The sequence below is a fragment of the Bombus pyrosoma genome, linkage group LG6, assembly GCF_014825855.1.
Source record: "Bombus pyrosoma isolate SC7728 linkage group LG6, ASM1482585v1, whole genome shotgun sequence".
In the NCBI taxonomy this organism is placed as follows: domain Eukaryota; kingdom Metazoa; phylum Arthropoda; class Insecta; order Hymenoptera; family Apidae; genus Bombus; species Bombus pyrosoma.
Genome location: NC_057775.1, coordinates 4,231,475 through 4,245,900, shown reverse-complemented (window position 1 = coordinate 4,245,900; position 14,426 = coordinate 4,231,475). Strand labels below are relative to the sequence as shown.

Here is a 14,426-nt window from a genome sequence, read left to right as displayed (position 1 = left end):
TCGGGCCGACGAATTTATATTATTGATTACAGATGGCACTGGTGTATGTCCGATATATGCGGTGCCGAACCCAGGATTCGTCGCGTGGTTGCCACCTATAAGTGGCAATCGTACCCACAGGTCATCTCGCTGGCGCCGCCTATAAGCGGCACCCGAAGCGAAAGGGTTAAAAATTGATGGATATAAGTTCGCGTATACATATGTATATATATGTACACAAGTGTGTATATCTCCAGTAATTTATTATTTTTATTATATGTAGTATTTACTTTTTCTACAAAGTATTCTACATAATTTATTAATCGAAATATAAGTTTCGTAGAAAGATGTGTGAACGATAACCAGGAAATCGTGTACAATATAGTTAAAAACTTACACATAACCTCTGTATCTCCAATAATAACTTAAATATATTCAGCGATTTTTAACATGTATACAGGGCTACAGAAATCCTTACCAAACTATTCTACAAGTATTCTAAAAACAGTTATAAGAAAATGTGCGAGTATCACGCTGGGTGATACGGAAAATGTAATCTATCCTCCTATTTTGGATTTATCCTATCGTGCTAGGCGTAAGAGAAGATTTGAAAATTGGTATAATAAAATTAAAAAATTAGAAACTGTAGAGGAAAAACTAATTGGTATGAATATGCCACATTACTATGGTTGGAAATCGTTATGTTTGGAAGAAGGAAAAGTTCCATATAATTCATTGAAACATGCTCAATACATTACACGTACTCATGTTACAAATGATAATAAATTACCGGACTTTTACGATTCAATGATCACAACTGAAAAATTAGATGCTCTGGTACAAACTATTAAAAATCATATAGAAAATGTTATTATTTTTGAATACAATCATAGACTGTGAGTATAATTGTCTTGTGTTAGAAGTATAAAAATAATAATAATTTTCCCTTAAGCGACAAAAGTATTAATAAATTTACATTTACATAAATAATTTATAGAATTAATATTATAAATATATATTACAGAAAGAAGCAAGAAATAACAGAGAAAATAGAAAATATTAAGGAGAAATTGCTAAACGATGCTGTTACAGATGCACTTGTCTTTCAAATCAATCGAATAATGCTGTCCACTTTATCTTCGATGACACCACATTTATTGGAAACTGAAGTAGATTTTAAACCAAGAGTAGAAGCATTTTGGTTCGCAGGTGACATACAACGGCCGACTCTACAGAGGAAAGCAAGAGAGAAGATAAAACGTTTGAAAGAATATGCAGATGATCCAATAAATATGCCTGTTCAATATGTTGGTTCTCCAATTCTACAATTAAGACATCAATTTCCTTTAAGGGAGATTGTTTCTCCAATATACTCCACTAATCCAGAATTAAGTATTCCCGAGTTCAAATTTGATCCTAGGGTACTAAGTTATAAGTTTTCGTATAAACGTGCAACTAATATACCTGGTTTCTGGCCCGGTGATCCTGCTGAATTTGGTTTGTTATCTTATCACAATATAAATAATTTAGTTTTTAATTCAAAGATTAGGGATGAAGAAGCAGTCACCGTGCAAGCTATTTTTGCATCTTATAGTTGGTTGTTATCGCAGGCTTGTTATCAAGGTAATACGTTATGCGATAAATATTTCTTTCAACAAAGTTACTTCAATGTATCTTACTATATATACAGAAAGAACCTTCTTTTTTATTTCCTCTTTCATTCTTTAATTTCAGGCTTTTCTACGGTCAACGAAATACTATATCCATTAGTATCGCAAACAATTTTGACAAATGGTCAATATTGGTCCTTTTGCGTTTACCAGTTGAACACCACTTTGTTACATTGGGAATATGCAGATAACAATCCTGTGCGTAATATATGTTGGATAACAGAACCGATGATGTTGTTCGATAAAATAGAGGATGGAAAAATTCAAGGGTTCAACGAAGATGTTTTAAAAAAATTGATCAAATTTTATATCAATATGCCTGAAGCACGAAGTAATGAAAATATGAAACCGTACTTAGGTGAATCTGTGAAGTATGTTGCTGACATTACTGATCCAGAACGAAGAGCGTGGTTAGAATCAAAATTTAAGTACCTTACGTCTAATAGACCAAGACATCAGTACGTACATATATATGTATAAATAATCTATTATATATACTAAGAAACGATTAATTATCATCACATAAAAACATTAATTTCCCTTTGCTTTATAGATTACAGCCTGAAATATATCATTGGCAGAAAATATATATGATTGATAACGCTACTCGCCCTCTTGATAAGAAACGTGACCCGTGGCAGTTTGGTTTCTCGGCTGCGAAACGAAGATTAAATCAGCATCAGCCGACTTATATACCAAGATGTTTAAGAGAAAATCCAAAAAAGAGAAAAGTAGGCCGTTGGGCGAAAACATATTATCCAGATGCATAAACCACTAGGCTTGAATATAAATGTTGTATTAATAAAGAATAAAGGGAACAGTTATCAGTTAAATTTCGATTGGAACGTTATTTCAATAGTTTTACTTTCAATATCTATTCGTACAATAATAATTATACGTCTTTAAACAACTATTTTTCGCGTTCTTATAGTTTAACATACAATATAAAGGAGCTGGTATTTGCATAAGTCGAAGATGTCTCGATCGTATCGATAAAGTAATCTCACTATTGGAATGAAATTTTTCGTGATATGATATTAACTTTTGAAAATGGTTTACATTTTTGATAACAGTTTGATTACATCGATCGAACATGACGTTGAACTATATACATGAACACTTTTATTTGCACTGATGGGTTTTTATTTATTCGATTTATCTCTTACAATAACGATTTATAATTAGAACTAATATAATATATAATATAAAGGTATAATATAATAAGGAAGTCATACTATTTGTATTTCAGAGTATTCATAGATTGCGGAGATAGTTCTAAACAAAGTGTACCTTTCTGTACATCCTTCAAAACTACGTGTCTCGGGGAAGTATCCCTGAAATAGAAATTTAAGATAAAAATTTGTTTAGGATAAAAATAAACATTTCATCATTTTATATCAAATAATTACGCAGCAATAGTAATGATAACAATTTCTTTCACCTATTGTATAGGACAACGACGTTTTCCGCTGAAGGTGTAACGAAGGCTGCAGATTTGATAGTATCAGTATCGGTAATAGAAATTCTAACAGAACCTCTGTCAACGAATCTGCTAAAATGTTTGATAGCATAATACATAGGTTGTTTATAAAATTCGTCGGTTTTCGGGTTGACGATAATAGTGGCGTCGATATGATTATCAATATAGTTTGGCCCGCCAGTTTCGTCCAAAGCTAAATTCCAGTCCACCCAACCAATTGACCAATGATTCATGTACTTGATGCAAAACACGTTTCGTTAACGATTAACTTTTATATTCAAAAATAGGATAAATATTCTTCAAGTAAAACGACCATAAAATCATGTAAGTTCTTTTACCTCTATTATGCTTAAAATGTATTTTTCACCTCGGCGCCACGATTCCAATTTAACTTTCGAAGTGTTCCATATTGGAGGTCCTATGGCGAGGAGTACCATGTCGGTATAAGTTCGTAAACTAATTATTTTGCAAATTCGACTTTTTACAATCCTTCACAAGTGAAAAGTGTGCATTTTTCCTACGTAGGATACTACGTGCGTGCGCGTATGCGCGCGAAAGGCTTACCTATTACAGATGCTTCGGTCATGAAAATAGATTTGTCTGGGAACTCATCGTGGATTTGATCTAATATATCTACAGGAGTTTCGGAATCTTGATACCAATGTACAGCTGTCCCGGCAACGTATTTCTTTGCATTTTGATTTCGGAACGTTGGTTCGACAAATTTGGGTAATGCCTTTCTATTGTCATCAAAGGCGAAAATTAGTGTTTTATTGTGCGGCGATGATGCTAATGTTGGACCCAAGTTGTTAGCGATCCAATCAGCCATCGTTTCGGGTTTCCATCCCATAGAGACATTTGGAAGATTAAACATAAACATAACTAGTGGCTCGTTACCAGTTGTAATAGCCCACATGTCAATACCGTTGTTTTTATATTCATCCAGGAACTTTAGCAGATAGTTAGCGTAGATTTGGTAATACTCCTCTTTCAAGTAAGCTAATCAATGATTATTAGATTAATTTGACGAATTTATCATTAATACAATTCATTCGTCTAATTTGTTTTACGACACTTCTATCATACGTACTGAGTCCGTTGTCGTTGCTTTTCATCCATAATGGAGCAGTCCATGCAGCACTGAAGAATTTAATTTCGGGATTGAATTCAAGCGCTTTCCTCGCATATAGTAGTTTGTAATCGAAATCCTCGTTTGCAAGTGAAAAGTGTTCAAGCGTGGTGTCATTGGCCGTATCGTCATACGTGTACGGTCTTTCTGAGAAATCGCTCGCCCCAATAGGTATACGACCCAGTGTGTATCTGCTTCCCTCCTTTGGATGATAATATGCTCTAGAAATAATTCAGATAAAAAGGATCGTACATTTCAATTGACAATTCAATTCAATAAATTCAGTAAATTTAAAAGAGATATGCGACGAGGTTTATGGAAAAATAAAATTATATGCAAGTATAATGCATGGCGCAACTTTTACCGAAAAAAGGTATCATAGTATCGTAGATATTTAAAATATTGATCACAAATATTGATCTGTAGATATCAATGATTACCGAAGCAATTGAAGTTGCGTAGCTGGGCTGAGTTTTGCTATGTTTATACCAGTAGAATCGGTAAATGCGCCACCGAAGCCAAAAACCGTTTGATACTTTTTCGCATTATCTATGGTCAGCGTTACGTCCACAGGGAAATTTTCGCAGCTATCGAATTTTACTTCTGACATCTTCATTCTCAGCCCCTCTTTATTCGTCACATACCAATAAGAATTACCTTCCTCTGGAACTTCCGGTCTACCATCTGGTAGTCCATCGCAATATGTTGCATTGCAAACACATGCAATTACTTCGTCATCTATACGGTACGGCACGCAGTCATTCGCGATACCTATGATGAATGAAAATATTTCCACTAAGTTCGTCAGAAATGAAATTTATCTTCGCCGGAAATAACGAGAGCTTACCTTCGTTGAAGAAGAAAGTAATTAGTAGAAGTGCTTTCCACGCGTGTCCCATGGTGATATTGTTAAAAACTAAAGCAGAAGTGTAAATAGTAGCTAACCGGTACTCGAATTTATATAAGCATATATATTGGCACGCATACAAAAAAAGGTAAGCTATCTAATCTTCACCTACCTGTCGTTTATAGTAAATGTATTATCTGTGTGTTTTCTAAATGATTCTTTTCAAATTTTTGGCGGTATTATCTGAGTAAATAATTATCTCCTACTGATAATAATAATAATAACTTTACTGTTCGCTCACATATTGTCTTCTGCAAATTCCTATACGATGTATTGGGTTGTCCGAAAAGTGTCTTTGCACCTTCATACAAACGCGAAACCAAGTTTGTAAAATGTCGCGGTGTTTAATTGGACAAAATAATATAAAACAAAAAACGTAGTGCGTCCATTATTTCCTCGTAAAACGAAAGAAAACTTTCGGAAAACCTAATATATGTACGTTGTATTTAAACGAATGTATTTTTATACATTATTATATATATTAATTTTTGTATATATACATATAAATATATTACGTATACATAGATACAATACATATATATATATATATAGTATTAATATATAATATGTACACAGCTAAAGTGAAATAAGGATTAGATAAATTTTACAGGGAAGTGCACTTTGTAGATGAAGATATGAACATTTCAGATTTCCCAATTTCATTTTATTGTGTTAATAGATAATAGACTGTTACTCGATGACTTGTTATTCTTATCAGGTATATTGATTATTGTCACAAAATGTAAGTCTTCGTCTGGAATAGTATCGAGAAAATTTCAATTTCGAGATGCACGTTTTATTATGTTATATATTAGCATATTAGCATTACAATGTACGTTATAATTGCCATTTATCGTTACATACAATATGGCGATATTACAAATTGTATTTAATAATCAACGAGTTACAAGTTCTATTGTGCATAAATTATGGTACTCATGGAGTATGCGGGTAATTCCAAGCAAATGGGATTCTTTTCCGGATCATTGAGAACAATGTTCTTCTTCTGGGTATTGCTGTAAAAGAAAATAAATTTTGTGAACAAATTATTAAACTGAACCGCAACAATGTCGAAAACTGAGGTAATTAGTAAATTATTTCGTAATTGGCTGTAAAATAAACTGTGATTACTTGTTATATAGAACAACCACGACTTGATTCGAGGGTGTTACGAAGGCTGTAGCTTTAACATTGTTCGTATCGGTAATAGAAATCCTAATGGAGCCTCTATCGACGAATCTGCTAAAGTGCTTAAGAGCATAGTACATTGGCTGTTTATAAAATTCATCGGTGTCTGGATTTACAATAATGGGCGAGTCGACGTAATTTTGAATCCAGTTTGGTCCACCGGTTGCGTCTAAAGCTAAATTCCAATCTACCCATCCAACTGACCAATGATTCATGTACTTTAAACAGAATATTTTTCTTATAAGCAGAAGTAATCTTTGTATATGTTTAATGTATAATGTTCTCATTAAGAAACTTTATGTCTCGTACACGATTATAACTGTAATCATTTACCATACCTCTATTATGCTTAAAATATATTCCTCCCCTCTGCTCCACGAACCTAAGGAAACTTTTGGATAATCCAAAATTCCGGCACCTGCGAATAAAATGATGTTACCGTTATATATAGTTGTTGATCACGTGTAATATAATAGTTGAAAAAGGAAATGTTACTGTACAACGTCTATGGAACTGAGATTTCACGAAGGAAACATATTATTTAAGTTGATCTTAAAATTCAATTAAAATCACTAGATACTTTTTTCTGGATGAAAAGCTCGATACAGATATATGTATATTTAAGAAACAAACTTTTGCTCTTTACGTGTAGCAAACTTTGTTAAGCAAACGTTGTTTTAAACTGTTCCGTAATTGTTACAGAGATATAGTATTTGAACCGCTTACCTGTACATGCTTCAGTCATGAGAATAAATTTATCTGGATAACCATCGTGCGTTAAATCTAATAATATTGGCGGAGCGAAACTATCTGTGTACCAATGTACAGCTGTACCAACAATGTATTTTTTCGCGGCTTCATGTTCGAAGACTTTATTTACAAACCAAGGTAATTCGATTCTCTGATCATCTAGAATAAGAATTTGCGTGCCATTGTGGGCGGACGCTGCCAAAGTTGGACCCGCGTAATTAGCGACCCAATCAGCGACAGTGTTTGGTGTCCAGCCCATAGTGTTAAGGCGATCAAAAGGCACATAAGCGTTTAATGGCTCGTTTCCTGTCGAAACGGCCCATACATCAACGCCATTGCTTTTATACGCGTCCAAAAATTTTACTATGTAATTGGCATAGACCTGATAACGATCCTTCCTTAAAAAGCCTAGACATAAATTGTTAATTAGTATTACAATATATTACGAAACGCGTCTAAAGAATTATTTGAAGCGGTTCGTTTTCAAATAAAAAGGATACATTTTTCTATCGCTTATCTTCAATTTTTTTCTCCTTATTCGATATCGTATTATCACACTTACCAAATCCATTGATTCGGTCGTTAGTTTTCATCCACGGTGGAGCTGACCATGCAGCACTAAAGAATTTTACGTCAGGGTTTAATTCAATGGCTTTTCTTAGATACGGTATCTTATAATCGTAATCTTCCTGGGCAAGGCTAAAGTTTTGCAGTGTCATATCATCAGGGACGTCATCGTACGTGTAAGGTCTCGTAGAGAAGTCAGTTCCAGCGATTGGTATTCGACCTAACGAATATCTGCTCCCGTTTGAACCGTAGTACGCCCTGTAAGCGATTAAGCACGCTCAGTTGTACGTATAGCAACACACGTAATTAGATCAAATTAGATCGAATAATTAATTCAAATCACGTTGCACATACAAGAAGCAAACGTCGTTGTGTTATCAATTTGTTCAAGAACTACGAATCTATCATTGTTCATATTTACTTTTCGGAATTTTTCAAAGATGTTTTATAATTCGTAACTTTAAAAATAAAGATAAAACAAATTTCGATCACTTTCACATTTACTTATAAATCGTAGATCTCAGAAATATTTTGTGAAATATTAAGGCGCTGTTTGAAAATTTCACGTAACCGTAAAGATAATTAAAACGTGAAGTTTTAGCAGATTTTTCTCCGCCTGTGCCGCTTTATCGAGGTTTAATTACCGAATTAATTGGTCCTGTGTAGCCTCACTGAGATTTCTGATATTCATTCCCGCCGAGTCCGTAAAGGCACCGCCAAAGCCCAAGATGGTTTGGTATTTTTTCGATGTATCTATATTTAGAACCGTACCGGTGCTGGAATTTTGACAAGAACCCATCCGCGCCTGTAGCATGCTCAGCCTGAGACCCTCTTTGCTCGAAACGTACCAGTAGAACGTTCCGTTCTCTGGGACTTTGGGGTTGTTATCCGGTAGCTCGTCACAGTAGGTTGCATTACAAACGCATACGATACTGCCATGACCAAAATTTCGAGGCACGCAGTCATTTGCATCGCCTATGGTCAAAGATATCTGTTGTTAAATATTTTACAATCGGTAAGATGCAGTTGCGCGAGCTAACGTTAAAACGTATAGCATATAATTAGAGGAAGAAAGATACTTTGGACTCAGGTATTTTCTATTTTGCGGATTCTCGCGAACATCATTGTTAAGTTTATCAAGATTTATCCTTACTTGCGACGATGACCAACATTACAAGCAGAAGCGCCGCTTTGCATTTGTCCCACATAATTATCGATGACTACTGAAACAGAACAATCATATACATGTACATAGGTTTGTATCTCAAAGAATTTGCGTATTTTAGCGACTTTCCATTTGACTTGCGTGTAGCTTAGCGTAACTTCTAAACTGTACTTTTGTTTTCTTTGTCGAGCGAAGCTTTCGCAGAAAATCACGTGAAAGCGAAAGAATCTATTATATTAAAAAGAATCCGTTTTTCGATAGGTGTAGTTGAATATAATATTTGAACGATCGGATGTTTCCTATGTGTTCGGTTCTTTTCATAAAACGTATTGTTCTCGACACTTCGTATGTTGCGTCGCCTGTCGCGTCGTTGCTTTACTGCTCGCGTTACCTATATCTACGAATATCTCGTATCTTTCTCTCTTCTTTCCCAATATTTTTCCTTCTTTCTGAGAAATACGGGTTAGTTGCAACAATGATCTGTAGACGGTTGCTTTCAGATTGAAACACACATTCCAACCAACTTTCGCACGTCGAACAATATAGTTATCGATCATAACTGTATATTTCACGGTATAACGATTGCCTAGAGAAAATATATTTTAACAACTCGAGTGTCGAATCCGTCGCCTCTACGAAGCAACAGAAAGGAAATTGTTATTGACGTATAAAGCGTTTATAAACCGAAAATTTCTCAAAGTACGTCCATGACGCCGGTGAAATGAAAACGTTGACATGTAGAATTTCGATTTCGCATTACCGTTCGTCTAAGGCTCTTCGTATAGTTCGAATCGTGGCTGACATCTACTGCACCGTACGATGAATCGCCACATTTTATGCACATTTCTGACCGCGCTATATCGATTATTTATGCAATCGTACGTTATCGTTTCTCGTGATACTTGAGAATGCAAATTTCTTTCATTTTGCTCTGCAAACTATTCAGGCAAGTGAAAGATCTTGTAATTTCGTTTGAATTAACGCTATCTAATTCGTAATATACATAGCGATACTGCAAGTATATTGGAACCACGAAGAAAATTTAAATTGGCTATGTGACGAGAGAAAATATATATGGAATATATAGCGTGAGTATCAGCGAGACGAAATGTTATTTGAAAAAGTAAATATGTACGCGAGCACATTATATGTATACGTCTTATAAGATATTATTTCTCATGCTTTATAAACAGACCGTGAATTATTTACCATTTTACCTGCATTTTTGCGATCTTTTTTTTATCAAGAATATATTCCTTGCTGTTTTTTTGCAGCGTCATGCACTTGTTATCTATGTTTAGGGAATACGGTAATCGAACAATGCGAGGACAGAAAGAAAAGGGACAAATTTACTCGTTATTGCCATTATTTTCTAGTTGTATCGATACTTGAAGCTTACAAAAAGTGTAGGAATTTTCTAAGCGGATCGCAACAAATGATCAAAGCGTTTAACCGAATAGATTGTAAATTTTTTTATAAGTATCTTTGTTAGGATTACGAGACGCAGGACGTAGACCGTAGGCAAGAACATGGGTCACGCGTTTATGGATGAACCGATGCGAGTAAAATTCGAGTCGGCGAGCGATTTTTGCCTGATCGTACTTGGCGAGTGGCACGGGATGTTCTTGAAAAACTCACCGAATAAACGAATACAACGATCTGTAAATATGTTCGGAAAAATAAGTTTGAACCCGATCTCGTAAAATGTTACCGCGATGCGCGGAATTTAAGATCGAAACTGGTCAAGAAGTAAAATTCAGTTCTTTATATATATTCCAAAATGGTATAATTTTGTTGGTGGGGCACGTGAGACTTAGCGATATAGTACAGTGGTTCCCAAACTTTTTTTAGTCACGGTGCATTTTTAAAAATGTAGAGATATCGCGACGTACGTGGTATATAAATTTTACAATTTATTCGAAAGAGGCATTTATACACACGAACATTGATAAAAAAGAAGAAAAAAGTATCTCGCTCTTTCGCGGCGATGCACCTAATTTTATTCCGGGACGCACCTTTTGGGAATCACTGATTTAGCACGATGTGCTCGCGTACGACACAATCGCATATGACTCTATCCCAGAAAGAGATACACCGGACTAAACATACGCGTTTTCTCTTTGTGCAGGGTATGTTACCAGCGGTAACATTTTGTTCCGCATATCCTCTTTTCGAGAAAACGTTGCCCCTATCTAACGTTTTCAATAAAATCTTGATTATTCGCTTATTTGAATGCAACGTTGAATCTTACAAATAAAATAGAATCTTCGAAATATTTCAGATTCTTATACCACTTTTTATTCGAAATATGTCGCGCCATTTAATATCGAAAGTTTAACTTAAACGATATTCGCGTCAGCATGTCGATTAAACGAAAGTATGAAAGACGAAGTCTTTGTAAATTCATTGCTCGCGTGGCGGCATTCAGCCAGCTTTAACGAAGTTAATCGTTTCCGTCTCGTGAAAATCAACGGGCGACAAACTTTGGATAAAAAGGGAATGCGCAGAGGTTTCGCTCCAGAAGCGACTTGAGCGATTTTCGTGAGATCTTACTATCGCGAGAACAATACTTGGTGAGAATCTTTTGTACAAAAATAACAATGCGGTGAAGTAGAGTATATTTATTTTTTATGCTCCATATATCAGTTAAATATTTATCGCACCGAGATAATCGCGACGTGTAGCTTCAGACCACAGATTCGGTGTGGACGAACGATATCATTGTAGTCTGGAAACGATGTCGCCTTACGATTCGCCAGCATCACGTATCTTCAATCAGGAGGTGGCGGATTCGCGTGTGTATCATCATCGACGGTAGATCGTATTAGTAGCGAAGTAAAAGAGTACATCACAACCAACGTTAAACCAAAAATAGTCGAACAAAATTCAACCTGAGAGAATCCATTACATAGAATATTGTGAAAATAACAATAAATGATCGTGTTGTGTATATTATTAGGTACTTGGCAAAGACAACACGTGAAACGAACGTAGGAATAGGATCGAATCGCGCTCAACGACACGATCAACTTTAATAGCGGAATAAAATTGACATTTCGGTCGAAAATTACGTTTGAACGAATTTCTGGAATAAAGTTGCGCGCAACGAGATATCTCGAATCGAAGTCGTCTCGCTTCGTCCGTCTTTCATTCTCTCGTCAATTAGCTTTTATTCGGTCGTATTGCTTCTAAAAGTGCGGTTTGATTTTAAATATCTGTCGTATATCTAGGTTTCTATATGTAAATGTATTTATATTTTATCTATCGTAACTTTAATGGTACGCTCATAAATTACGTTTTCAAGTCTTTGAATATTTAAATTTCAATGCCAACAATGCCCGATTACCTCCTTGACAATGTAGATACGCGACTATTTTCTAAAAATATTTTGTATTATCGGTTTAACCTTCCCAAACTGTTTAGTAGTGGAAATGCTTATCACTCGGTGTTTCTTGCTCGTCCAGTAATCATCAGTGACTCTGGCTGTATATCATAACTATGATAGATACATACATTGAGAAATAAGGTCGCGAAGACAGAGCGGTGCGAAATTCCTTGTGAAATTACTTGCTCTCGAGAACAGAGAATTCAGGTAACAGCAAAAAAAAAAAAAAAAGATAACTTTTACGCATACGTCGATAAGTGGATCGAGTCGCTAGATAGCTTGATAAGTGGATAGGATACGAAGGCGAAAGAAACCTGAATTTTAAAATAAACGTCCTTGGAAACATTATTGTGCGTGACATCGTTGCGAGTAATGTTCGCCTTGACGTCGCCTTTATAAATTGAGAATATCATTAGTGTCCGAAATATTTTGAGCCTTGATAGATTTTTAACACCTTACGAATCGTAAGTAGTGTTCGTTTGTGTCAATTACGTGAAGTGTAAATTACGAGAAATAGACGGTAACACGACTAACGAATCGGCGAAAGACGGCGATAAGAGTACGCAAGTAAGTTCTTGTGTAGATGAGCGAAGGAATTAGGCTCGAGGGGATCCTGCATCCACATTCGTCCCACAGGTTTACGGTCTACTTATCCACGACGACTATCGCTATCGAGTGTGCACTGTACAGTGCGCAGGCACAAGTCAAGTTCCAATAGCTTATACAAGGCGCAAAAATGCAATCTGAAGTTCAAATTCCATGTAGGTACGATATCTTCGCTCGTGATCTTAACGATCGATCGTGACATAAAAGTTTTAATTAATTGCTACTCTATCGATGTAAATAAACGTGTGCGAAGTTAAGTCTACCGGATAAATGTCAAGAAAAGTAGATCGAAACATACAAGGAAGTTTAATCTTGCGTCGGTGGTACGGTATGAGGCAGTAGAACGGTATAATTATGCAAATCGGTAGCAAAAGTTTTTAATGAAAATTTGTAATTTTGAATTTTCTAAGAACTCTAAACTTTCCAGATGCGATGAAAATGTTAATCAAATGGTGTTTCGATGTCTCGGTGAAACGTCCTACGTCGATCTGTCGTTTGCATTTAAACGCGTCTTTCCCTCTCCGTCCCTTCGTTTTAACGATAGCTCTTGGTTTTGAAAACATAGAAACGCGTATTTGGCTAGGAAGGACGCAACTGTTCCCAACTAATCCTGGAAAGTAGCGAAGGGCTCGATGTCGACGGTGTCTGTAAGAATAGATGGCACTTTACTTTCTTAGGCTGAGATTAAATTAAAGTAAGAGACAAACGAAGGCGCTAAACGTGCTTCGCTCCTGCGAACATGTGAAATATAAGTTAGTTTGAATTAAGGTAGCCAAGGTAATTAAGGTCAGACTACTATGAAATATACGTATAAATGCTCGCGGGTGGTTTTCAGCGGCAGCGATTCGTGTTCCGCGTCGCCATACTGGTTTTAATTAAACGACACCCTTTTTTTTTAACGAATCGTCCAAATTCGTAGTTCTCTCGTGCTTTCGATCGTAGTCAATGTGCAAAACGATTCGATTAATTTTCGTCATATCGAACGATAATGATGTAATTGCACGATACTAGCGCCAATAGCGTCCGTCTCTTCCATATTTCGTAGTCGTAACTAAGAGCGAATAAAAAAAATTTGTTTACTCGCACGTGGTAGAATGCATGTTTGTAAGTGGATATTAATTATGCTATCTATTTCGTTAGTCGTTGTTCTAATTGGTAACTGGTACTGATAAAATATAATCACAGTGGTAAGAGGCATTGTTCGTGATTCACGTAAGTTAATTATCATTTTAAAGTAGTAAATACTCGTGTACACGTGTACGTATCGTTGCATGGGAACTGGCCTTTATACGTATTGTTGTAAATAGCTTAAAGCTTGCATGAAAAAATGGTCGTCAAAGTCATTGAAAGTGTACCTTGCAATTTCGTGCTTGAGTTTAGCATAAAAAATATCAGCAGATAGATAATGTACAATCTATCCTTAGCATTTCTCTTGGACGCAAGTAAGGACAGTTCTTTTATTTAAGCAAAGTCCGGCACTTCTTTCTTTTTAACTCGGAAATATGCGATAAAGAAACAAAAGCAAAAGTCGAAGACTCGAGCGAAATAAAACTGTCGTAATAATTTCTCCCCTTCGATAAAAACAGTCGATATCCGAAAA

The 14,426-nt window shown here is 35.6% G+C and overlaps 3 protein-coding genes across 7 annotated transcripts in view; 1 reads left to right on the top strand and 2 right to left on the bottom strand.

Moving 5' to 3' along the window:
* Positions 1 to 68: 68 nt before the first annotated feature.
* LOC122568035 (28S ribosomal protein S30, mitochondrial) lies at positions 69 to 2,482 on the top strand. The gene is made up of 4 exons (XM_043727336.1): positions 69 to 875; positions 1,004 to 1,602; positions 1,714 to 2,107; positions 2,203 to 2,482. Exons 1-4 carry the CDS (start codon positions 430 to 432, stop codon positions 2,417 to 2,419), a joined length of 1,656 nt encoding a protein of 551 aa, XP_043583271.1. The 5' UTR covers positions 69 to 429; the 3' UTR covers positions 2,420 to 2,482.
* A 292-nt stretch (positions 2,483 to 2,774) lies between these two features.
* LOC122568038 (lysosomal acid glucosylceramidase-like) lies at positions 2,775 to 5,261 on the bottom strand. The gene is made up of 7 exons (XM_043727342.1): positions 5,106 to 5,261; positions 4,699 to 5,029; positions 4,220 to 4,479; positions 3,694 to 4,128; positions 3,468 to 3,547; positions 3,091 to 3,365; positions 2,775 to 2,983 (listed from the first exon to the last, which is right to left on the bottom strand). Exons 1-7 carry the CDS (start codon positions 5,155 to 5,157, stop codon positions 2,884 to 2,886), a joined length of 1,533 nt encoding a protein of 510 aa, XP_043583277.1. The 5' UTR covers positions 5,158 to 5,261; the 3' UTR covers positions 2,775 to 2,883.
* Positions 5,262 to 5,939: 678 nt separating this feature from the next.
* The window catches only part of LOC122568036 (lysosomal acid glucosylceramidase-like), a 9,658-nt gene continuing 1,171 nt past the window's right edge, over positions 5,940 to 14,426 (bottom strand). The window contains exons 1-8 of one of the 5 annotated variants that reach the window (XM_043727338.1): positions 10,474 to 10,577; positions 8,824 to 8,893; positions 8,315 to 8,645; positions 7,666 to 7,928; positions 7,080 to 7,511; positions 6,692 to 6,771; positions 6,297 to 6,571; positions 5,940 to 6,181 (exon numbers count right to left, since the gene is read on the bottom strand). In XM_043727338.1, coding sequence (XP_043583273.1) covers positions 6,079 to 6,181; positions 6,297 to 6,571; positions 6,692 to 6,771; positions 7,080 to 7,511; positions 7,666 to 7,928; positions 8,315 to 8,645; positions 8,824 to 8,878 — 1,539 coding nt within the window. In that variant the 5' untranslated portion in view covers positions 8,879 to 8,893; positions 10,474 to 10,577 and the 3' untranslated portion in view covers positions 5,940 to 6,078. Of the gene's footprint in view, positions 6,182 to 6,296; positions 6,572 to 6,691; positions 6,772 to 7,079; positions 7,512 to 7,665; positions 7,929 to 8,314; positions 8,646 to 8,823; positions 8,894 to 9,595; positions 9,695 to 10,473; positions 10,578 to 14,426 lie in introns of those variants that run through there. The other 4 variants (XM_043727340.1, XM_043727337.1, XM_043727339.1 and 1 more) reach the window with 4 other exon arrangements.